At 36.8% G+C, this 26,891-nt stretch overlaps 1 protein-coding gene across 1 annotated transcript in view; it reads left to right on the top strand.

Moving 5' to 3' along the window:
- Positions 1-26,891, top strand: part of thsd7ab (thrombospondin, type I, domain containing 7Ab) — a 111,385-nt gene that overhangs the window by 62,142 nt on the left and 22,352 nt on the right. Inside the window, exons 8-14 of the mRNA XM_081389132.1 lie at positions 1,528-1,722; positions 10,727-10,958; positions 19,173-19,288; positions 19,735-19,870; positions 20,284-20,387; positions 22,698-22,892; positions 23,340-23,603. Coding sequence (XP_081245258.1) covers positions 1,528-1,722; positions 10,727-10,958; positions 19,173-19,288; positions 19,735-19,870; positions 20,284-20,387; positions 22,698-22,892; positions 23,340-23,603 — 1,242 coding nt within the window. The remainder of the gene's footprint in view (positions 1-1,527; positions 1,723-10,726; positions 10,959-19,172; positions 19,289-19,734; positions 19,871-20,283; positions 20,388-22,697; positions 22,893-23,339; positions 23,604-26,891) is intronic.

Below are 26,891 nucleotides of genomic sequence, written 5' to 3'. Positions count from 1 at the left end.
CATTCAGAATCTGCTGTGTGGCCATGTGATATGACGTCTATGAAATAATAATAGCGTGCAATAATGTTCTCTAGCATCTGCCGCGTGAGCAATCAAAAGCCCCCGTCTCGCCATAACCTGCCTCGCTGTAGCCGCACGCTGTGGCAGATTGATTCCATCATGCACTAATTAAAATTGATCTGCTAGTTGTTGTTTTTTTTTAACAGGCAGACTTGGCATCTGCTTCACTCCGACAGCCGGAGAGTGACACACAATATTGCTTCATGGCCACAGTTCTGACACAGATCGATGTAAATATTGTATCGCTATCTGCTACAAGCGAAACTTGGACTGTCCCTGCTTTTGATAGAAATATATATTGGGTGTTTGTGGTTCAGTGCTCAAGCAGAGAGAGAGTTTTTTCTTTTCTTTTCTTTTTTTCTCCCCAGCATGTCACTGTGCTAAAGCCAAAACCAAGCTGATACTCATCATATTTGGCTCAGAGTAAAAGATATGATAAAAACCCTTGAGAGAGCCTGTGCGTGGTAATGAATGCTGCCAAACAACAACACGCTGACAATTGCACATGTTTTGTTTTTGCCTGTCCCTCAGAACCATCTGTACGTTTGCTTTCTACTGTTTTTAGGATGGCACGGTTTCAAAATAGGACAACAGATTGTTTTGAAATGCATTAAAAGCTTGCCTGGGTGAATCATATTTTGCATAAAGAAAATGTTGCCTAATTTTAGGTCCATTAACATATTTTGCCTTGTGACGTTTATTTTCATGACAGTTAAGTACATTTAACGCCCACATTTTCATTACCATAATGCATCTGGATGTGTTTTTTGTAGCTCCCTTAATTCTTGGTGGTGATTTCTCAATGGCGTTTTTTATTATTTTCTTTTTTTTAGTGTATTATCTGACAATATTATTATATACTGTATTATATGAAGTAATATTTTAATTTCAATATATTTGTATTAATCTAATTAAGGTTTAAATTGTAATATTTTTTAATTAATATTTAGTATTTTAATAAACTTTGATGTATGAATAAATGAGAGTTAATATCTTTTTATTTTTTAGCATTACAGTTATCAGATTTAATTGCATTACGGTATTACGAATCATGGGGGAAATGTACCTAATTGTTATGCACGTAATGTCACTATGCCAAGAAATGTAAAAAGCCTTAAAAATAGGCTTGATGAAAATATTTTCATCAGCTCAACTTGAACATTTTGGCCTCAGTTTTAATCAGAATCGAGTCAGTTTTACAGCATACACAGTAAAAAACAATCAAGCTAATGTTCATGAAGCCAATTTAATATCATAATAATATTTCTGGATAATGATTTTGCAATGCAAGATTGCAGCCATGCTAAAATCTACAATACAGTAACAGCTATTATATTTTTTAAAAAATTACCCGTTAATGTGCAAAGGTCAACTATGAAGGTCAACTTTAGCTTACATGTAAGGCAGTAGAAGAATGGTGCTTAATGAATTTGAAACATGTTGTTAACACCATGTGTTGTGCTTCAGGTTCAGAGGTGGAGAAGGAGATGTGTGCGGATGCGGTCTACCCTGCACCTGTGCCCTGTATGGTTCCCTGCCCTAAAGACTGTGCTCTCAGTCTCTGGACTGAATGGTCCACCTGCTCCCAGACCTGCTCCAGCAAAACCGCCGAGGGCAAGCAGATGAGAACCAGAGCCATACTGGCTTACAACGCAGGAGAAGGTACAGAAGATATTACATGGGTACTTGCATGTTTTCATTTCAGCAGTGCTAAACTCACACAATACTCTAGGAATACAAATTCAAATATTAAAGGGGGGGTGAAATGCTCATTTTCACTCAATCTCCTGTTAATCTTGAGTACCTATAGAGTAATATTTCATCCTTCGTATCTCCAAAAAGTCTTTTGTTTTATTATATTTTTGAAAGAAAGATAGGCTGTACCGAGTCTTTCCGGAAAAAAACGAGCGGCTGGGGGCGGGCCGTGTGGGCGAAGCTAAAGCTGTGCTAACGCGCCGAGCTAGTGACAACACACAGAGACATTTGTTCAACAGTTTTACTCACCGTCCGGTTCCAACGCACGACCGCGAACCTTTATCATTGTGACTGCTCGATCCTTAAGCATTAGACGATCTGCAAATCCGTCGATCTGGGCTTTGTTTATAAAACAATCACCGTCGAAATGCAGGGAACAACAGTCTTACACAACCTCCGTTTATGCTCAGGAAAACAAACTCCATCCACTGGTCCCTTAACGCTGGGTTCTTTGGGAATCTGTGCAGGGTTGTCTTGCCCTGGCAACCAAAAACACCCTTCTTTGGTGACATTGACTTCCCTAAAGCCGGGCAGGGCGATTTGATGGCGAACTGCTTTCACTCTCTTGCTCTGGTCTACGAGTGCGCGCGCGCCCGCGATCTTACCGGAGAAGTGCCCTTAGGACCCATATAAGGAAATTCCGCTCTATCTTACGTAAGACAGAGCCATACTCGAAAAAAACTTTCCGAAACTTGTGACAAACCGGAAGGAGTATTTTTGGAACAAAAATACTCCTTCAAACGTACAACTTAGTTTTTGAAACTTTGTCCATGTTTAGCATGGGAATCCAACTCTTTACCAGTGTAAAAAACTCAGTATGCATGAAATAGCATTTCACCCCCCCTTTAAGTAAAAAGTAGTATTGTTATTTATATTTTATGCATTGTGTGTGTATATATATATAGCCAAAAGTTATCTTGGAAGCCAGCTACATGATCCCTGTGATGCTTCAAAATACTGCCTAAATAGACAGTTCGCTATCGGAACAGAGCATTTGTTTTTGTTTTAATTATATTTGAAGAGAAACTTAATATTAAGGCTTAATATACAGTGGTTTCAAAAAGTTTTTGGACACTTAAGCCTATCTAAAAAAAGGAAAAATGGTAATTTACATCAGAGCAAACAGCATTTATTGTAAAGAAACTTTACAAGAAAAATATTTCACGTTTAAGGAAAAAAAGACGACAAAAAGCAAATGGAAAATTAAATATTAGTGTAAATATGGCTCAGAAAAATTAAGTTAGTTCTGAGTAAAGCTCCAGCATCGTTTATTTGCAGATGCCATGTGCTGTGATATTTTGTATCTAATTACTTTTCTGGACCACTGTAACAAGCTGACATGCAAAAAACTTGTGCTTTTCTATGGTCTGCAGTGCATAAGATTAGCCTAAAAAAGCTGACAGGAAACTGTCAAGGAAAGACTCACACAAGGGCAGAATTTCTCAACCTGAAACCGTCTGAGATTGTGATGGATGGCTCCTCTCTCTCGCAGCAATGTGACATCACCGAGAGTCAGTGTTCCAAAACTCTTAAATCCACTTTATCTGTTCCAGACAGGTTTAGTGTCAGTTTACACGAGTAAGCTACTAAGGTAGATGGTGTTCAAGTCCAAGTCAAATACAGTTCACAACACATTTTACTTCTGTAGTCTGATGTATTTCAGAATAAAATTCAACAAATCTGATTATTATCCACCAGGAATGAAGCTGGTGTTATATGCCAGAATAGAGGAGAAGGGTTACAAAAATTACAGTCTGAATATTTGATTTCATGTTTTTAACCCTGTAAAATCACATTTGACATGAAATAGTCAGAATAGTCCTTTTTTTTATGGAACAGTTTATTGAACCTTTAGACAAAAAAAAGTGTTTTTGTTGAGTTTCATATTTGATGCATCAGGCTTTTATGGCTCATTTAGTATGATATAGTGGGAATATGGAGCTCATACACCTCAAAAAACACCTCAGTTTTATTCAATGAGTAAAAATATGCAGTTTGGTGCAGTTGCTGATATTTATATGGAAAAACTCGATACTGTAATTCGATAGCTTGTAAATCAATGAGATTTGCCGTATAACAGACTACTTCAATAAAATGCATATAAATATGCCTACGATATGTCTTAATAAGTTACAAAATGCTTTGCTTTATGATCAAAGCTCTGTAGTTTTTACATATAATACAATGGAATGAAATGATGATTGAGAGATTAACAAATAAACATTTCTCAAAAGCGTGATGGGTCATATTTGATGCTAACATTTTAACATGATTTTAGCAAAGTTTTCATCATGTTGGTTATTTAGAGGCCTTATAAAAATACTTTATGGGGTTAAAAGTTATGTATTTCCTCTGTTTTCTTATCATTTGTAATTTCTGTATCATATACCTCTCAGAGAAGTCTATATGCAATTATCGCTGTGCTTTCTCTACAGTGACATCAATGGTAGTGGCATGGATTACAGTTATGGAGGGTAACACGTCAAAACACCTCGTGTTTTTTGGGCCTGTAGAGTAGTTTCCTGTAGAAGTCATCTTAGATTTGTTTGCATGGTTTGAAGTAACCGCTAAGTCTTACTGCTGATTGTTTTACCATTACTCAAATATGTGTAATGTTAAAACATTTACTTTGTACTAGTCGAGTAGTTCCTGAAATATTTACTCCCTCATTGCTGATTCTCATGTCTAAAGATAAATACGAAGACGTTCATAACTTTTGCTTTATCTCAAGGTCTTACGAGGGTTCCAAAGTTTCCCGAACTTTATGGTACTGTACATTTGAATCTTTTCATCTAAAGTGTGTAGATTTAGATGTGTTTTCTTTTCAGAGATTGTGTTGTAGAGCTAGAATGTGTTAATGGAGTCTTTTATTCATAGTTTAATGTTACATCCACAAAGAATATAAATGAAGAAAGCGAGATCTTTCACTTGAATTAATTTGCTTTGAGCACCATTTTCCTCTAAAGTAACTGCCTTCAGTTGAGCGATGGCCTTTGGGAGGCAGCTAGATTTATCTGAAGATGAGTATATATGGACCATGCTTTCTGTTCAAGACATCTGCTTGACATCTGACGTGAGATACCAAATGCAGCAGTTCATGCAGCTAGACCTTATACATAATGCATGTCCTTGAGAGCCCATTTGTGAAGTCAGCATAATGATGAAAGTCATACTGTAAACAGGGGGGGAAAAAGAGAGTCCTCTGGGTCTCTTATGAAACTGCTGTAGCACATTACAAAAGGCCAGAAACATGCTTTACAGAAGTACATGAACGCAGACACTTGTGCAAACTCAAGCACATTGTTGAGTTCTGAAATTATTCAGAGTGTTCAGAATGCAGTTCCCAGCGCAGTGTACGCATCGCATTCTCAGTGTTGCCACACGGGGCGCTATTGCGGACACTAGTATAAATGCTTTCTTCCATGGCCAGTTTTTCAGGTCAAAAACTGTCATGATGGAGCAACAGTTTGATCTTAAAGGGATAGTTCACCCAAATATGAAAATTCTCTTATTAATTACTCACCCTCATGTCATTCCAAACACACAATACTTTCGTTCATCTTCAGAACACAAATGAAGACCTATTTGATGAAATCTGAGAGATTTCTGTCCCTCCATTGGCACGCAACTACCACTTTGATGCTTCAAAAAGTTCAAGAGATTGTAAAACTAATCCATATGTATTGAACGGTTTAGTTCAAATTTTCTGAAAAGACACGATCGCTTTATATGATGAACGGAATGAATTTAGGCTCAAAGACATGTGGAAAACCACTTGGGACAATCAAAAAGCAATCAGTAGGGATAGTCCGCTCAAAAATGAAAATTCATTATGTATTCATCCTCAAGTTATTCCAAACCTGTATGAGTTTCTTACTTCTGCTGAACATTAAAAATATTTATACTACAGGGCCATTGAATGCTTGAATCTGATTGGTTGACGAACGTTCTAAGATGTGCATTATTTTCAGGGAAACGCACGGCTAAAGTAGTTCCAGGCAGGTCTTGACCGCATTACAGTTCCATATCACTTCGCGTAGTTAACGGTAATAACGGAAAATAGGATACAATTCATAACAAGAAAAAGCATTTAGACCCATGCGCTTGATCTGGAATTTTCAATGTCTAGCTTCACAATCAATAGAAACATGCAGTTTAATTTTAATAAATAAAGTATATAGTCTTGTCTATATTATAATCAATAGAAAATAAAACTGAATGTAGGATAAATAAATGGATAGTCCTGCAGTACGGATTTTTATTGCAGATAATAATAAATAAATAATTATTTATAGGCCCACTTGTTAAAAGGGCTTTGTGTTTCATTTATTTGGCTATAGTCTACTGTCATCTGTCAATGAAAAAAAAAAAAGAATGAACGAATTAAAACGAATTAAATTAATAAATAAATAATAATACTGACGCACATGCTTTTCTGTCTCATTATTGCAACATCTCTCTCTAATAACTGCATTAATAACTGCATACAGCCGGGGACACACTTAAGGCCGGTTATGAATGTAATTTGATACGTATGACTGATCATGCCCAAACGCGCGTTCAGCGCGTTCAGTCTGTGTTCAAGTCGGTGTTTAAAATCTGCTACGATGAAAACAGTCAGAGAATGTGTCAGCTAGTCGTGTGTCCCCAACATTAGTCTGCTATCAGTGGCTCAAACCTCCGTTACTAACTCTAAAATGACGATTTGGAATTAGCAACGGAGGCATTGGTTTAGATACGTAAGAAATTAGTCCTACATACAAGAGCGTTTTAATGACAAAAACTTTACAAACGTCTTGAAATACATAATCTGAACAATGTTTCGAGGTGTGGTAACTGTAGTATAAGCGGAATAATTGACTTCAGGCCGTTGAATTATTAGAAAAATAATGCACACCCGAGGTGAACGGCCACTCCGCTTCGCGTCGTGACCGCATTACCACCTCGGGTGTGCATTATTTTTCTAATGATTCAACGGCCTGTCGTCAATTATTCCTTACATAGATTTTGAAGAATATGGCTAACCAGACATTTAATAGACCCCATTGACTTCCATAGTATGGAAAAAAGATATACTATAAAGTCATAGGGGTCAATCAACTGTTTGGTTACACACATTCTTGAGTAATTTTTGGGTGAACTATCCCTTTAACATATATATTTTTATATATCAACTTACTAATTGTTAATACCATACCACATCTACACACTCAAATGAATGCATCAAATGTTTATGCATTTTTAACATTTATTCAAAATTGTATAATTTGTTACCTTCTTTTCAGAATATTAGTCAACAAATCCTAACTACTGTTTTATTTCTGTTCAGTGTTTGATTTGAGGTTAGCGTTAAAGTAGCACAAAAATGCTTATTACAGCTGTATGTATTGTGCGTTGCGTTGCTATGTTTCTGGCTTAACACCTGATCATGAGGTGTCATTTCAGGAAATCAATTCATTACAAACACCCACAGAAATAAACCAGTGAATGTGCTTTCTTTGATTGCAGAACATCTTCTGAACAGCTCAACATCAAGAATCTGTGGAGGCGTTCGTAACGCTGCATTGTCAAGCTTCATAGAGACACAAACGTCTTCCTGTGGGAAGACCACAAATATTAATTTGGCTTTTCACTCTTCTTAACCCTGGGATTTTTGTTCAGTGTTTTTCACACTGTTCATACTTTACCCTGGGATATAATTAATGGTAGTAGTCAACTAGGTTTCACGCTGTACATTTTAAACCCTGGCTTGTACTCTTATTTGCATAGTTTTGAGTTTAATATTATTGATTTAGGAGTTTACTCCAGACGCTCAACAGTTTTACTTTCTGCAGCTATACAGAGTGCATGAATATTTTATGAGCCAAGCACTGAGGCAGTTTATGATTGGTTTATGATTCCACACTGTGTATGGGTGATTCTTCAGTCCATTCAAATTATTATTATTTTTTTTATAATAATTTGCCAAAATCTTTATCTCTTCGTCTTTAATTTTATACTTTTTCCTAAATGCTTTTATAAGGAAAAATAATACATACTTTCAATCCATGTGCTTTTTCATTCATTTTATTCATTCACATTTAAAAATATGTTTTTTCAAAGAAGTTTATATTTGGTTATTATGAAAATGAGAAGCGACAATGGAGCTTTTTCGTGACATGAAAAAGCATCTTTTTTTTAGGTGTCGTTACAAAACTATTTAGATAAGTATAGTTAGAAACACTTTTTTAACTTTTTAAATTGACAGCTAACCGTTTTCCTGTGTTTGAAAGTTCAAAGCATTCCTACTGTAACTTTTCTTCCAAAACATGAGGAATGTCATTTATGATGCCACATTATTCTTGAAAGCTCATCAAAGCCACGATCAGATCTTTATTCCAGGTCATGTGATAAAGGTTTTAACGCAGATGAAACATCATTTGAAGAATTATGATTTTTCAAGGTGTCAAAAGTGCCTTGAACTGAAGAATCGCTCATGTACATTTTGCCATCCCAATTCAGGCTTCATTGCTTACTGTAAAGATAAACACAGGGGCAGATTTACTAAACGGCGAATAAGCGTGAGTGCGAAATCCCATAAAACTGCCGACGGGAGTGAAAGTTATGCAGATGATTTACTGACAATGCTCACATTAAAGAACACTATGGAAGCTTGTTTCCGCCACAAAATAAAAAAATAAAAAGATAATTGCGACTTTTTATCTCACAATTGCGAGTTTACATCTCGCAATTCTGACTTTATTTCTCAGAATTGCGAGATATAAAGTCAGAATTGCGTGAAATAAAGTCAGAATTCTGAGATATATTCTGACTTTTTTTCTCGCAATTGCGACTTTATATCACGCAATTCTGACTTTATATCTCAGAATTCTGACTTTATATCTCAGAATTCTGACTTTATATCACGCAATTGCGAGATATAAAGTCAGAATTGCATGATATAAAGTCGCAATTGCGTGTTATAAAGTCAGAATTGTGAGATATAAACTATTCTAAGGTAAAAAAAAAAAAAAAAGTCCGTCTTTTTTTTTCCCCTTAGAATTGGACTTTATATCTCACAATTCTGAGAAAAGATGTCAGAATTGCGAGATATAAACTCGCAATTATGTGCTATAAAGTCAGAATTGCGTGATACAAAGTCAGAATTCTGAGATATGAAGTCAGAATTGCGTGATATAAAGTCGCAATTCTGAGAAAAAAAGTCAGAATTCTGACTTTATAAGACGCAATTGCGACTTTATATCTCGCAATTCTGACTTTATATCTCAGAATTCTGACTTTATTTCACGCAATTCTGACTTTACATCTCGCAATTGTGAGATAAAAAGTTGCAATTATCTTTTATTTATTTTTATTTTGTGGCGGAAACAAGCTTCCATAGAACACAGACGCTGTGTTCTAACAGAGTTTTTTTAACGCCAAAATCGGGTTTGCTCTAGGTCAAGCTGTTAGTAAATCTGGCTCATAGTGTGAAAGCCCTATTATTATTGCCTAATAGAAACATAATAATCACCTATGTAATGGATCTGACAGTCAAAGCCAATAACTTTACCACTGTGCGTGTTATAAAGTTAAAGCAAGCAGACGTATGCGCTCACTTCCTCTCGTAATGCTCTTCTTTGATTCACAGGCCCACTGGGCTGCTCTGTCATCTGCAAACCTGTAAATGTCAGCAATTACTTAGACACACCGCGTCGCTCTCCGCCGGCTGCATCGACTTTATGCCACTTGTGAGGAATTAGGAGGTGGCAATTATGTGGAGTGTTTCATCTAAATCAATTTAGAACAAGTTAAAGCGACTTGAGACGTCGCCGATATGTTAAGATTTGAGAAAATGAACACTTGACCTGTCTCACTCCAAAGGACGCAAGCAAGAAAAACTAGAAAGCTAGAAAGCAAGAAATAAGGTCTTTGTATGCATTTGCTGTACTAAAATAACCTATGCATCGTTTTTAACATACAGTATACACTATTGTTTCCAGTTTTGAGTCAGAAAAGCATGTTGAATTGCACTAATATATACAGTAACATGCATTGCATTAGCAGTGCTTGCATTTTAATACATTGCATTTTGGGGGGGGTTGAAATTCAACATGATTGTATATTTAAGCTGTGAAAATTTGAACTGAAACCATTTCACTCTTTTAAACATTGAATACTTTGGAAATTAAATCCAGAAGTTGAATATGGTTTATTTTAATGACATTGTGTGTGAAATTATTCCTTTGAAATACTCACAGGTTAACAATCATGTTGAATTTCACCCCCCAAAATGCAAATGCAATGCATTTTATTTTTCAATTAGTGCAATTTTACATGCTTTTTTGTTTCAAAGTCATATGCCATTCATTTACTTCCATAGGGTCAATAAGATTTTTCTAAATATATTAATACTTTAATTCATCAAAGATTTACATTTTTACAATTATAATGTTATAAAAGATTCCTATTTTAAATAAATGCTTTGTCTTTTCATCAATGAATCACAACAGCACATCTGTTTTCAACATTGATGATAATATTCAGAAATGTTTCTTGAGCAGCAAATCAGCATATTAGAATGATTTCTGAAGGATCATGTGACACTGAAGACTGGAGTAATGATGCTGAAAATTCAGCTTTGATCACAGGAAAAAATGACAGTTTAAAACATATTTAAATAGAAAACAGTTATTTAAAATTGTTATAATATTCCACAATATTACTGTTTTAAATGAATGCAATGATGAGCAGGATAATGTATTTCTGGTTGTGATTTATTTTCAATGCACTTCACTTTCATTTGACTGTAGCTGAAGTCTTCTCCTGAGTTGACATTCGACGCTTCTAGTGTGGAGATCCTCAAGCTGCTGTGGCGTGACATGACGCCGGACACGTGTCAGAGCTAATGCATGTCTTCACTCTCTTGCAGGAGGTTCCGGCTGTCCGAACACCAGCGCCCTACAGGAGGTGCGGAACTGTAATGAGCATCCCTGCATCGTGTATCACTGGCAGACGGGCCCCTGGGGACAGTGTGTGGAGGACACCACCACATCCACTCTCAATACCTCCTCCAGCGCAGACAAATCCACCTGCACCATGGGCGTGCAAACACGCAAGATCATCTGCGTAAAAGTCAACGTCGGACAGGTGCCACCCAAAAAGTAAGCTTTTAAAAGGGTCATATTGCTTCCCTTCTCTGAAGAATGTTGTATGTAAATAGCATTTCATACGATTGGGTCACCTGTCTGCATGTGAAATGAGTGACAAGTTCTGACAGGTTGGGGATTTGCTGTTGGGTGCAGTATAGTTGGCAATGGCATTGCAACATCCTTCAACAACTTCCTTTTTGCAAAGTGTTTGTTATAATTGACAGGCTAAGTTTAAGAACGCTGAATGGCTGTCTCTTATTCTCATCAAGCCTGCATTTATTTGATCAAAAATACAGAAAAAAAGTTTAATATTTTGAAATATTATTACAGTTTAAGATAATGGTTTTCTATTTTAATATACTTTAAAATATAATTTATTTCGATGATGCAAAGCTGAATTTTCAGCATCATTACTCCAGTCTTCAGTCTCACATGATCCTTCAGAAATTATTCTAATATGCTAATCTATTGTACTTCATTTTCTTAATGTAATATAAAATATTTATTTATATATATTTTTTGAATTATGTCATTGTTTTTATGATACATTTCCTTTCAAATTCCCATTAATCTAATGTATTTAGACATTTAACTTTTTTTCTCAATTGTGATTCTCATAGCTCTAATATAAATGATATAAATAATATATAATATAAATAAATTAATTAATGAAAAAAAAATATATATATATAATTTTGGATTCTTTTTTTAAATATTTACCATTAAATCAGTTTAAAGGCAGTGCAATGATATTCAGTACCATAAAACCGTACTGCATCATTATATATATATATATATATATATATATATATAATTTATTTTATTTCTTTGCATTAATTTTTGGGTAATTAGGATATGGGTGTTAATTCTTGGTCCTAAAATTATACTAAAATAGTCTTCATTGTCTTTATGCAAAATATAGTTTCTTTTGTTGTACTTTTGATTTGATTTACATTTGGCCCGAACAGAGTTCATGACATAAGCGTCAATGCAATCTTAATTTTGGCCATTTTTAGGTTGCATTATTAACATCTGTTATTATGATGTAAGCACATATGGAGTGGATCTTACCTCGAGTTAGTGGTGATGCAGAATTGTTCAGAAGAAAAGATGGGTTGCTTATGTTTGAGTGGCATATTGTGATTGCTCTACAGAAGACTGCACGCTCACAAACCCTATCATTCCATTTCAGGCAAACGAGGCTGCGGAAAGCTGAATAAACATGGAGTCACAAACAGGCTAATTAGCACAGTCATTTTCAGACTGCCTAATTTCCTATTGATGATAATAGCAGTAATTAAGAGGGCTTGATTCTTTAATCCAATTTAATCACCACTAGATGAGGGGCCTCTTGAGGCTTAGCACAAACAAACCCCCTAAAAATACATCATTGATCCACTTAGACAATGTCCTTCTGACAGTCCTTTGTGGAAACAATAGCACTGGGTTTTTGACAAAGACAAATTGTGGCTTAGCTATAATATAGAATTTCCCACTTGCTTTTAACCACTTAGAGTAGACCAGTCTGCAGTCTGTGTTTTAGTCTAGACTGCATGGGTTGACATTTTTTTTTTATATAATTTTTGAGAGAATGATTAAAAAAAAAAAGTCTCACCATTAAAAGCCATGTCCCAAGCACACAATTATAATGTCATAATTTTATGTAGCCTATATGACAGACTTGCACTGCACATGTTGCACTTAACAGTATTTTCCTTGCTTGAAGTGATTCCAATTATATTTTAAGCAATTCAAAACCATCATGATGAACAGTGCACATCTAAAGTGGCTCAGCTAAAGGAAGTAATCCATTATTTATCAGCTTTAATATATCAGCCCAATTTCTTATCGGGCTGATAAAGATAACATTAAACATTGAACATACACTATATTGCCAAAAGTATTGGGACACCCCTCCAAATCATTGAATTAAGGTTTTCCAATCACTTCCATGGCCACAGTTGTATAAAATCAAGCACCTAGGCATGCAGACTGCTTCTACAAACATTTGTGAAAGAATGGGTCACTCTCAGGAGCTCAGTGAATTCAAGCGTGGTCCCGTGATAGGTTGCCACCTGTGCAATAAGTCCATTCGTGAAATTTCCTCACTACTAAATATTCCACGGTCAACTGTTAGTGGTATTATAACAAAGTGGAAGCAATTGGGAACAACAGCAACTCAGCCACGAAGTGGTAGGCCACGTAAATTCACAGAGCGGGGTCAGCGCATGCTGAGGCATACAGTGCGCAGAAGTCGCCAACTTTCTGCAGACCAAATAGCTGCAGACCTCCAAACTTCGTGTGGCCTTCAGATTAGCTCAAGAACAGAGCATAGAGAGCTTCATGGATTAGGTTTCCATGGCCAAGTATCTGCATCCAAGCCTTACATCACCAAGTGCAATGCAAAGCATCGGATGCAGTGGTGTAAAGCACGCCGCCATTGGACTCTAGAGCAATGGAGACGTGTTCTCTGGAGTGATGAATCACACTTCTCTGTCTGGCAATCCGATGGACGAGTCTGGGTTTGGCCGTTGCCAGGAGAACGGTAATTGCCTGACTGCATTGTGCCAAGTGTAAAGTTTGGTGGAGGGAAGATGAGCGTAGGGTTGTTTTTCAGGGCTTGGGCTTGGCCCCTTAGTTCCAGTGAAAGGAACTCTTAATGCTTCAGCGTACCAAGACATTTTGGACAATTTCATGCTCCCAACTTTGTGGGAACAGTTTGGGGATGGCCTCTTCCTGTTCTAACATGACTGCGCACCAGTGCACAAAGCAAGGTCTATAAAGACATGGATGAGCGAGTTTGGTGTGGAGGAACTTGACTGGCCTGCACAGAATCCTGACCTCAACCCAATATAACACCTTTGGGATGTATTAGAGCAGAGACTGCGACTGCCAGGCCTTCTCGTCCGACATCAGTGCCTGACCTCACAAATTGCCTTTTTAAGAAGAATGGTCAATAATTCCCATAAACACACTCCTAAACCTTGTGAAAAACCTTCCCAGAAGAGTTGTTATAGCTGCAAAGGGTGGGCCGACTCTGTATTAAACCCTACGGATTACGAATGGGATGTCATTAAAGTTCATGTGCATATAAAGGCAGACGTCCAAAACTTTTGGCAATATGGTGTATATCGGCCATATATCAACATTTATATGCAGTTGTCAATGCCAAAACATTGTCGTGTCTATGTGGCTTTAGAGGCATTTGATGTGACCCATAACAAAATCAAAATTCACATCCTCACTCAGACCTGCATATCATTTTGAATATCTCGTCTAGACTTGATTGCAGCAAATCATAAATGTGCTCAGTTGTCATGTTTTTGCCTAAGTCTGAGACAGGAAGAGCTTACGCAGGTTTTCCTTCTCTGAGCCACTTTGTGTCACTCACAGCATCAGACTGAGAGAAAACTCACAATCACACAGACAGCGATGTTAAAGCTCAGGGCCCGGACCTTTGATGCGCCTCGCAGAAACTGACAGCTGCTGCTGTTCAACTTTCAACTCTTGCTCTGACAGTGTTAGTTGTTTTTTTATAGGCTTTTTATGATACTTATCTAGACCATATTGTAAAGAATGAGCCGGAAACAAATATTGTGTCATTTACATTTACATTTATTCATTTGGCAGACGCTTTTATCCAAAGCAACTTACAAATGAGAACAATAGAAGCTGTTTAAACTAACAGTAGGACAACAATATGCAAGTGCTATGACCCTTCTCAGTTTAATCTAACGCAGTACAGTGCATGTAAAGTATTTTATTATTTTTATCATTTTATTACATTTATAAATAGAATAGAAGAGAAAGTGTTAGTATTACTGGATCAACTGCTGCCGAAAAAGATGCGTCTTCAGCCGTTTCTTGAAAATGGCTATGGGCTCAGCAGCTCTGGTTGAGTTGGGCAGATCATTCCACCAGCAGGGAACAGTCAAGGTGTGCCTCTTTGAAATGGCACCACAAAACGACGTTCGCTTGCAGAGCGCAAGTTTCTGGATGGCACATAAGTCTGAAGTACTGAGTTTAGGTAAAAAGGAGCAGAGCCAGTGGTTGTTCTGTAGGCAAACGTCAGTGACTTGAAGTTGATGCGAGCGGCAACTGGCAACCAATGCAATTTTGTGAGGAGAGGAGTGACGTGTGCCCTCTTCGGCTCGTTAAAGACCACTCTAGCTGCAGCATTTTGGATCAGTTGCAGAGGTTTGACAGTGCAAGCTGGAAGACCAGCCAGGAGAGCGTTACAATAGTCAAGTCTGGATAGAACAAGTGCTTGGACAAGGAGTTGTGTAGCATGCTCTGATAGGAAGGGCCTGATCCTCCTAATGTTGTACAAGGCAAATCTGCAGGATTAGGCAGTGGTGGAGTTATGGATGACGAGCCTAGCTGAATGGTGAAGTTGTGACGAAGTGTTGGGTTGGCCGGGACCACAAGCAGCTCTGTCTTCGCAAGGCTTAGTTGAAGGTGGTGGTCCTTCATCCAGCCAGAAATGTCTGTCAGGCAGGCTGAGATGCGAGCAGCTTACGTCGGATCATCAGGCTGGAATGAGAGGTAGAGTTGTGTGTCATCAGCATAGCAGTGATAGGAAAAGCCATGTTTCTGAATCACAGATCCTAGTGATGTCATGTAGATGGAGAAGAGAAGTGGTCCAAGCACTGAGCCCTGAGGCACTCCAGTAGCTAGATGTTGGGTCTTAGACACTTCACCCCTCCACGACACACTAAAGGACCTACCTGAGAGGTATGACTTGAACCATTGGAGACAGGAGGATCTGGTGGTTAACTGTGTCAAAGGCAGCAGACAGATCCAGCAGGATGAGTACTGAGGATTTGGAAGCTGCTCTTGCCAATCTCACAGCTTCAGTTACTGAGAGCAGGGCCGTCTCAGTTGAGTGTCCGCTTTTGAAGCCAGACTGATTGTTGTCCAGGAGGTTGTTCTGTGTAAGAAAGGAAGAGATCTGGTTGAAAACAATTCGTTCAAGTGTTTTTGCGACGAATGGAAGAAGGGATACCGGTCTGTAATTTTCCAGATGTACTAGATTTAGAGTGGGTTTCTTAAGCACTGGGGTTACCCGAGCCTGCTTAAATGCTGTGGGAAAGGTACTAGTTCCATGCTGTAATCTCAGCCGGTTTCAAAACATGTCTCTGTTATATTGTTATTTTCTGCGCGCATGTCACTTTGCAACAACACAACCTTGTTTCTGCAGCGACTTTCAGCATGTTTTCTATAACAACGTCTGATAAAACATCACATAAATCACTCGAAATCCGATCAGAGCAGTCAGACGGAAAAGGATTTCCAAATATGCGATTTGAATAGGATTTAAAGCCGCATAGGAATGTAGCTTGAAACGGATTTGTAAAAAATTGCATTTCATGTGATTTTTATTTTTTTGCCGTTCACACTTGGTAAATCTAATCGTATTTCAATCAGATTTCAATCAGATATACACAAAAATTGGATTTGGACTGACGTTCTGAACGTAGCCAAAGGGCTTTAATATACATGGTAACATAATTAACTGGAACAGAAAGAGGTGGAAACCATGGAAACAAACAAGCTTAGGCAACCCAGAACAGGGAACTGAATTAAACCGAAAACAGAACTAGAATGAACAATTGGTTACTAAAACCATTTTTTGGGGGAAATTGACATAAAGCTGAAATAAAATATAAATATTAGATGAGAAACAAATAAAAATGTGAAATGTTTCCTTGGCAACTAACTGAAATAAGCTTAAGTTGAAGTGCTAAAATTACTAAAACTGAATAAAAATAAATTAAAGCTAAATGGAAATATATAAGACATTAAATAACATAATAAAAATAACAAAAATGAACAAGAAAACTGAAATTATAAAAATAAAAGTTAATTCAAAATAATAATAAATACTATATAATAATTGTATAAAAGTAATGCTAAAACTAAAATGAGCAAATGCATTAACTGGATCTGCTTGGAAAATTATGTAATTTGAGCTGAAGATGCTACATTAATTATATCTTTGTTGTAAAAAATATTTCTGATTTGGTGATAAATTTAATATTTTGTTTATTTCCTCATTTAAGTAGGAGTTGTACTTGCATGACTTTGTTTCTGTATGTTCCACTCTTCTTGTTAGGTCAAAAATGTCGTACTTTAAATGAATATCCTATTAGACGTGATTAACAGTGCGAAAACAGTGTTACAATAGTTTCTCCAGTTTCAAAACTCTTAATGAGCTACTTCAGGGAAACCTTCAAGGAAATGTGATCCCTCACTTCATGTTTCACACTGCCGCTTATGACAGTTAATCAATGAAAAATAATAACAACTGAGAGAGGGCAAGGGAGCGATGCATTTGTTCCTCCTCACAGTTAAATTAACTATTTTTTTAATTATGCTATTGAAACATTGCCAAGTTCCAGTTTAATCCTTTCTGTTTGCAACAAAAAACAGCAATCATTTAGTTACATTTTTAGTAAGTCATTTTCATATATGATATTGCAGTTTTACCATTTGAACTCTTAACTAATTGTAGCAGATAAGAATAGCCATTTTAGCCGTTAAAGTGGTTGAGAAAGAGCACTGTCTGTCTTGAAATGTGAAATGCCCTGCACACCCAAACCAGATTTGTTTCCCTGGCAGGATTTACCGCTTCTGCTATTGGAATTACGAATAAATCGGCCTTATATATCTGTTGCTTTATTATATTGTGGCGGCTTTGCAACCCTCATGAAACATGGAGCACATGGCGACTCCCTTCACAGTGAGGATTTGATCAAAGATCAGATTACTGAATGCCCCTCTGGTGGACTGTTGCATCCCTGTTTATCTTTATCCTGGGGAATTCGACCGAGCCGGAGCAGTGCTTAAAATACAGAAGCAGATTAAAACTAACCCCTGATCTGAAACTGAGGAGCTGTAACAGTGATAAAAGAAGAGTATTACCCATTGACTGACTACTGTAACAGGATGTGAGGCCTTATCTGCCTCGTCTGGCTGGTACATAATGTAACCGTGGAGCAGGGAAAATAAGATTGGAAAAAAAGAGGCATTGTTGTGCTACAGTTGCTGCTGAGCCTTGCTCAACAAGGATTCTGATGTAATCCATTGTATGGAGTAAGGCTGGGCAATATAGCTGAAACCAATAAAGCTAAAAAATCTTGTTATTTTTCAGCCTTTTGATGATATATACACAGTAACTTAATATTTACCGAATGCATTTGCTTTGAAATGGCTTAAAGGGAAAGTTCACCCCGAAATTAACAACATTAAGGAGATATTTTGAAAAATGTCTGTTTTTGATTATTTGTTCATACAATGAAAGTCAATGGGGTCCAATGTTGTTTAAAATATCTTCTATTTTGTAGAAGAAAGTCAGTCATACGGGTTTGGATCGACATAAGTGTGAGTAAATGAGATTTTTTTAGGTGCACTATACCTTTAAAAAGGTGTTTGTTTGTTTTTTTAAACATACCTGTGTACTTTTAAAGTCAAATAATTTCAGACTGTGTATAGTAATGCAAGAAGTAAAATACAGTAAAAATCAAGTTCCCACTTTTTCTTTTTTTTTTACTAAGTATATTTTTACTAAACAGTAAAACATGAATAAATACCACGTGGAGACTAAATCTGAGTTTTGAATTGATTCCATTTGAGCTGATACAAAAAATGGCTCAAGTTTCCATTTCTAATGCTGTTTTGTGAATTCAGTTATCTGAGATGCAGTGCAGATTATTTTGTGAAACAGTCAGTGTAATGCAGCGTTACATAGAGGTTGTCTGAAGGATGGAGCTGTTAAAACTATATTGGACTCAACAGCAAACTACCAGCTTCTGTGCGCTGTTACTCATTTCACATGCGAAGTGTGCTCTCAGAAATCTTACAGGCACAGCAGTATAAATTGCCTGCTTTATTTGAAGGGTCAGAGAGAACGGAAAATGCTGATAAAGCTTTGACTAAAACAGTCAATGATACTCAGAGGAAAAATAAAATGCTACAAAAGCGTAGAAAACATCCCATATAAGACTTATTTTTGGCACAAACAACAGGGAAATGTAAAGTGAAAGTGTTTGAATACGTGTGCACAGGTGACCAGCATTAGATGTTATAGAAATATCAGCCTGATATGTAAATCTTATTTCGACGATTGGGTCTTTGGTGAAAGTGCAACACAGAGCTCTCAGTGTAATCCCGGGCTCCATATCCACCTAATATCCCACTGAGAGTCTTATTTGTCTGTTGTCTTAGATGTCCTGAAGCCCCTCGGCCGGAGTCAGTGCGACCCTGTCTGCTGCCCTGCAAGAGAGACTGTATAGTGACACCCTTCAGTGACTGGACAGAGTGTCCCACATCCTGTGAAGCAGGTGCGCTATCTATCTATCTATCTATCTATCTATCTATCTATCTATCTATCTATCTATCTATCTATCTATCTATCTATCTATCTATCTATCTATCTATCTATCTATCTATCTATCTATCTATCTATCTATCTATCTATCTATCTATCTATCTATCTATCTATCTATCTGTCGCTCTGTCGCTCTGTCGCTCTGTCGCTCTGTCGCTCTATCTATCTGTATGTATCTATCTGTCTGTCTGCATGTCTGTCTGTCTGTCTGTCTGTCTATCTATCCAGCTGGCTGTCTATCTGTCGCTCTGTCATTCTATCATCTATCTATCTATCTATCTATCTGTCTATCTATCTGTCTGTGTGTCTGTCTGTCTGTGTGTCTGTCTGTCTGTCTGTCTGTCTGTCTGTCTGAAATTTTTTCTATTGTTCTGTCTACCTTTCTGTCTCTCTTAGCAGGTCTGAATGGGCAGAATAATAAACAGTTTCGCTATCGAGTGGTCATCCAGATGCCAGCTAATGGAGGTCAGGAGTGTCCGGACGTCCTTTATGAAGAGAAAGACTGTGCGACTCCATCTGTGTGTCCGGGTTACAGGTACCTCTTTACCCACAAGCCCTGCCTCTACACTCATCAGTTATTCTGAGCTCTATCTCACATCCATTGATGACTTTCAGTATAGACTTCGGCTCAAATTGATCTTCTTGAGTAAATGAAGATATGTACACCTATAGGAATAGTCTACCCAAAAATAAAGATTCTGTCATTATTTATTCAACCTCATCATTCAAAGCCCATATGCAATTCTTTTTCTCAGTTTTCAAAAGTAAAATGCTTAATCTGATAAAAAATAATGAAACTGTTATCAGATTGTGGACAGCTTAATTAAGATGAGTTCATTTTCTAAGGCAGTGGGTTTCCTGATATTTCAGTCAGCTAATTAGGATTTACAGTGTGCTAAATGATCAACCTCTGCTGATAATTATAATGATATCACTTTGAATTTGCAGGTGGAAAACGCACAAGTGGCGTAAATGTCAGCTGGTCCCATGGAGCATCCGCAGAGACAGTAAAGGAGCTCAGGAGACCTGTGGAGCTGGAGTCCAGACTAGAGGTTCGTCAGCTAGCATCTACAACATTAATCTTTCACCTAATGAGCACATTCACAGTGTTTAGCACACTGCACAACAACCTGTGTCTTACTCACTAAATGCCCTCAATCGAGAATTACAACATGCAAATTGCGTTCATCGTAGATTTTGTGCATATTTACATAATTCCTTTAATCAGATGCTAACTCTGACAGTATGTGCACAATTCATTCGTGGTGAATTTCCCCATGGTGTCCAGATACTGTTTCTGTAGCAATAACCATAATTTTGGTACATTATCTGATCTAAGATCTTGTCTTGAATCTGTGAATTTGTATTGCTTTCTTTCAGAACGGGCTGACTTGCATTCTACTTTATTCCTCTGAGTTTGTTGCTTTATTATTTGGAGTTTTCCAGTTGAAGTCAGCAAAGTGTTTTAATAATCGTTTTGTTCACAGTTGTTTTAGGTTCTTTTCATGCCTTTTTGTTACCTCTTTTAGAGATTCCTATCACTCATAAGGCAGTGGAAGACTATATCATGAATTATACTGGTATAATATATTGGTCTGACAAAGGCTTCCATCACACTAGACTTCACATTTGCCCTTCAGTGCATGACAGGAGCAGAAGCAATCCTTCAAACTCTTGATCTGATTGCTTTCGACAGTACGGAAGGGCGTCTTTGTGTTGCCGTCATCACTCCATTGAACTCTGTAGTGCCCAAAGTTTGACCTACTGGTTCCTGTTTACTCGTCCTCACGTCACTTCCAACGTGACTGTGTGTCTTAATAGATTACACAGCCTCACTGGAATGACAAAAGCTTAACAGGCCTATCTTTTCAAATGTAGTAACTCTCTGAACTGCTCATGTTGGACTCATTGTAGTTGTCTTAATAGTGGTGATCATTATTGGGTTCTAGCCTTTTATTATTATATTATTTATTCATGTATTTTCTTTTCTTATATTATTATTTTTTATGTTTTAATATAATGTGTCATTTTTAATTAAAAAATAAGCTTACTTTTATAGCTGATCATTTCAGTGCTTGAAGCATTTAAAACTGTTTTTTTTTTTCATTTACAGTACATATCGAACATAATGTTTAACATACTTACATTAATTTAACATATTTTTAACATTAGATAAGATAATTATCTATGAGTATTGTCCAAAATATCTATCATGCATTTAATGTACTTTTTATTTTTAAGAATTTTAATAATCAGGATTACAATGGAATACAAGGGGGAAAAATCTACTTTTTACACCTAGGAAAAAAGTCATGGAAATGTCTTTAGTGAATATAAATGGTTTTTAATTATGTTCCACTATATAATATTTCATATATTGTCTTATTGGACACCCCACTTAAAAAAAGTTCAAATTCTTTTTTAAATCATGTATTGTAAATTAGAAAGCATATATTATATTCAGTTCTACATTACATCAAATTCTACATTAAATATCAATGGTTTTTAGTAGTGTGTCAATCGATTAAAAAATTAACTAGATTAATCACACATTTTTTACTGCAATTAATCGCAAAAGTTTTTAATATATATTTTTATAACGTAATCATTTCACAGTTAATCTCCAAATTAAAGTAGAAACAACATAAAGACAGTATATTTTAAGTAGTTTAATGGCATCTTTTTATGAATGAAGGCCAGTATCACCATGTCACTATGATGATACTTGACAAAACGGACAGTTCAGTTACATAATTGTGTGTTATTGTTCGTTCATTTGTCTTTCTGTGCGTCGTGTGTCACATAGACAAGGCATTCACAGACAGCGCATTCTCTTTTGTCGCACTTGAATGGTTTAAAAGCATTTGCATGAATAAGATCTTGTTAGCGTTATCATAATGTAACGCTAGCTAAAGAATGACGGATGCTGCGTTTATTGTGTTAAACTGGGGAATAAATTGCATGCGTTAACCCATTAACATTGAAAACACTAGTTTTTAGTATGCTCTGAAATAATTTTTCAGATATTGCTATACACAGTCATATTGGATCCTATAAGTATAATTATTGAATTATATGAAAACTACAGAAATATAATGCATAATTTAAACTGGTTTCTGATCAAAGTGAACCGCATGACACTCTCACACACTCTCTCTCTCTCTCTCTCTCTCTCTCTCTCTCTCTCTCTCTCTCTCTCTCTCTCTCTCTCTCTCTCTCTCTCTCTCTCTCTCTCTCTCTCTGTTCTATAAATAAGCATCTTCTGTTCACCTGCACCTTTTCTCTCAGTGTCTGGTGCTGTGCCACATCCTCTCTGTAATCAGCAGGCGTCTCACCGCTGTGTGTGTGTGTGTGATCTGCAGCTATCTCATGTAGGCAGCTGGATGGGACAGTGGCTGATGTTGTGCAGTGTCTGAAGTTTGCCAGCAGCATGCCTGTTATGAGCCAGCCCTGCCTGTTACCGTGCAGAGACGACTGCCAGCTCACCAACTGGTCCAAGTTCTCTCCTTGCAGCTCGGACTGTGTAGGGGTTCGTACGCGGAGGAGAGCTCTCGTGGGTAATTAGGACATATGCATCATTAACACTGTGGTTTGAACTCAGGAGGTATTACTGTACCATTAGTTTCCATGAGCAAATCACTGAAGCAGAGATAGCATAAATGCTAAATTACTTCTAGCTCAAGGGATTATCCTCATTATGGTCCAAAAATATTTTAATGTATTTCTAGGACTGGGTAATGCAAAGAAAAGACAATATAAAACATCATGAATATTGGATATATCACCCAGTTGTTACCCTGTATATTAACAGCGCTGCATGCTTTAACTTCATATCATGTCAAAAAAACCATGGTAATACCATTGTGCTTTTTGTAAGAAAGCAGCTGAGAGACTCGATGAGTCTGGTTGCTGGCAGCAGGTTTAGAGTTGACCTCAGTGTTCATGACTCATTCATTAGTGAGCTTAATTAATGATGAATCAACACTTACTTCCTCTGATTTCAGGAAAAAGCAAGAAGAAGGATAAGTGTAAGAACAGCCAGATGTACCCGCTGAGCGAGACTCAGTACTGCCCCTGTGACAAATACAACGCTCAGCCTGTGGGTAACTGGTCTGACTGCATCTTGCCCGAGGGCCGAGTGGAAAGCGCTCTGGGCATGAAGGTACAGGGAGACATTAAGGAGTGCGGGCAGGGCTACCGGTACCAGGCCATGGTGTGCTACGACCAGGATAACAGGCTTGTGGAGACGTCACGCTGTAACAGTCATGGTAAGAAGTTCATCATGTAACTCTTACCGTAGAGCCGACGTCATGACAAGCATTAGGACGCAATTATAGTCAGCCAAATTTGCTAAGTAACCTTCCTAGACTGCGCTAAACTAATTTATATTCATTAGCCAAGACAAGCCATGGTAAAAAATGCCATCCTGTGAAGAATTGACTCTTAAGTCCTTGCAGACTAGGCACGCCCCCACAGATTTATGAGCCAAGTAGATTTTTAAACATTGTCTTTAAAAATGTCGTTGAAAAATGAAAAGTTTATTCTGAATAATTATTATTAATTTTGTTTTATCTTATTTTATTTTATTTTATTTTATTTTTTAATTTATTACCAGCCAGTCTAAATACTGTTACTGTTTTTATGGACTTTTAGTTACGCTGCATCCTAATTCGCCTACATATACTATGCCCTAAAAGTATGTACTGTTTTTGTGAAGAAAAAGTACATACTTCTGAGTGTGTTGCAGAAGAGTAGGCAAGTTACCGCTCTGTCTCTTTGTAACGTGCATCAGGTCACTGTTTAAATTGCCCTGTCAATCATCTTGTCACAGTTAAAATCCTCCACATTCAATGTAATTTAATTTCCTACTGTATCAGAGATAAATATACCCTCTGTTCAGTTTAGTTCTTGTTTGGTGTCTTCAAGGTTAAGGTTGGATTGTGTTGCTAATGTTTTCCTCTTCTGTGTCTTCATGTGCCAGAGTTTTTTGTTTGGTTTATTTAGTTTGATAAAGTTTGGCTGCTGCTAATGGATCCTCTACTTGCTTCCTTGTGGAACCAACCTGTGACAAATATAGTGTTTTTTTATGTTTTAAAGCTGATAATATAAGTGCTTGAAGCATTTAAAACTGAAGCTTTAGCAATTATTTGCTTTATTTATTTAATTTTAATAAAAATAAGCTACTTTGAAGAATTTTAATTAAATAGATTTGCACGGCCATGGAAAACCCTGCCAAAATAGAATTATTATTTTTATGCCTGGAGGTTATTGAAATGGAAAAGAAAAAGATCTATTCAAATGGAAACAAATAAAATATTAAAAGTGATGCTTTAAACTGTTCTATTTTAAAGTGCCGAATGTCGGCGCCGATAGCCTCGTGGGCAAGTGCGCCAACATGTAGCGCCGTTGTGCTTCAGGAGACACGAGTTCGAGTCCCGGCTCGTGGACCTTTCCCGATCACCTCTCTCTCTCTCTCTCTCTCTCTCTCTCTCTCTCTCTCTCTCTCCCCCCCCACCTCACCTCCTGCCTATCCTAATAAAAGGCAAAAACGGCAAAAATTTCATTCATTCATGTCTAAATTTGGTGAGTCCAATCAAGTCGTACCTACCACATATGATTTGCTTTATACTGAAAATCTACTCATCTTCAATTCAAGTCAAATTGAGTCTGGCTAATAACAGCCCACTTAGGAACAGGGTAGTTTTATGTTTTATGCAGTTTAGGGGCAGGTCAATCACACATCCATTTGACCGTGTGTTGTTTCATCCCTTTAATTCGTTAATTCGTTTAATTCGTCATTGTCTATAACTTCCTCTCTCTAGTGACCTTTCTTCTGCTCTGTCTTTAACTGATCTCCTCTGTTAGCGAAGCTTTTGGTGCATTGCTCACTTAATCTTGTTATTTGTATGACGAGCAGGCTGGTAAGAGCTCCAGGCGCCGCTCGGTTGGTTCTGCCCTCTGTCTGAGTGGCTGTTTCGCCCGGCTGATCTCCAGGTATAAATCTCTGCCCTCATTAAAGACCGCATGCTGTCTGCGGGACTGGGCCTAATCAAAGCTGACTTTAACCACTGACAGATACTCTCGCTTTTGCAGCATATGGTCCACGGCCCACGTGGGGATGGGAATTGAGAACGGTTTCTCATTTAGGACTGAATCCTTTTATCTTTTTCTTTTTTTATGCACAAATGATTTTCATTTTTTTCTCTTTTTTTTATGCACAAATGATTTTCATGACATCAGGGTCATAAATAAACTGCAATATAAATAATCAAAAAAAAAAAAAAAATATATATATATATATATATATATATATTTGTATATTTATATTCATACTGTGCATTTTCTAATTATTTTATATATTTATATATATTTTTTAAATAAATAAAAAATATGTATTATTTGTATTTATAATATAATTATACACATTTTTATATTTATACATTTATTATATATATTTATCATTTGAATTTGTATATATTTATTCTTTATATAGAAATAAAGAATAAATGTAAATATTTATATAAATGATTATATGTAAAAATCTGTAAAATCTTAAAAATGAGCTTTGGTGACTACATAAAGTTGCCAGTTAACTGTTAACTTTAGTAGAAAATGCAATATTATAAATGGTTTAATTTGAACTCTAATAATGACCCTAATTTTAGTTACGATTAAACAGAAATCATCTAGTGAAGAAAATCTGTTGCAATTTATGATACTATTTATGAGCTATTTAAATAGTGATGCTTGACTGGGCAAACATCAATAATAAATACTGATGATAATGATGATTTGTAGGTTGATCAGCAGCCCACGTTTTAAAACTGTGAAATGAGAGTGAATCAAATGATAATGAAGTAAGAGTTGCCTTGAGCTTAAAATAATCCTGGCAAAAGTCTCAAATGTTGTATTATTCAGTTACTTCCTCTACTTTATTTCCCATGAGTTCAAAGACTTGAGAATTGAACTCCACAACTGATTTAAGTCAAATTATTTGCCAGAAAACATCAATGCATCACGAATGCCCTCCTGGGGACATTTCACCACTTCATGGGCTTTATGGATCTCCATGCGGCGTCTCTTAAAGCTCCCCGGAGTGGTGATGTCATCAGCAAATCCCTCATCATCTTTCTTTATCTTTTTTCCTCAATCCCATTACTCTCTGTCAAAATCTTTGTTCCAAAACCCAGTGAGCGGCTACGTAGGCTGCATTGTAAGGTATCGCCAAAGGCAGCATCGCATATATCCTTCACGGAAAAGACAATCCTATATTGAATTGCGACAGCCTCGGTGAAAAAAAATCCAATATGTTGATGAAACAATTGGATGTTGATTCTAAATATAGTGATGTAATTCAGGAAATACTGATACAAATACTGACAAATACTTATAAAGATAATGAAATCCAATTAAAAATTGACTACTTTACCCAATATGTGTTTGTGTACTGTTAAGATACTGTCTTAAAAGGCAGCTCAGAAGGTTTTGGAGCAGAGCCATTCGCTCTCTCTCACTGGGTTAATCACTACAGTTCCTCTTAATAGAAGGTTCTGTCT

This window comes from Scardinius erythrophthalmus (assembly GCF_964197995.2).
Source record: "Scardinius erythrophthalmus genome assembly, chromosome: 16".
NCBI lineage: Eukaryota > Metazoa > Chordata > Actinopteri > Cypriniformes > Leuciscidae > Scardinius > Scardinius erythrophthalmus.
This window is presented reverse-complemented; position numbering and strand designations above follow the sequence as displayed.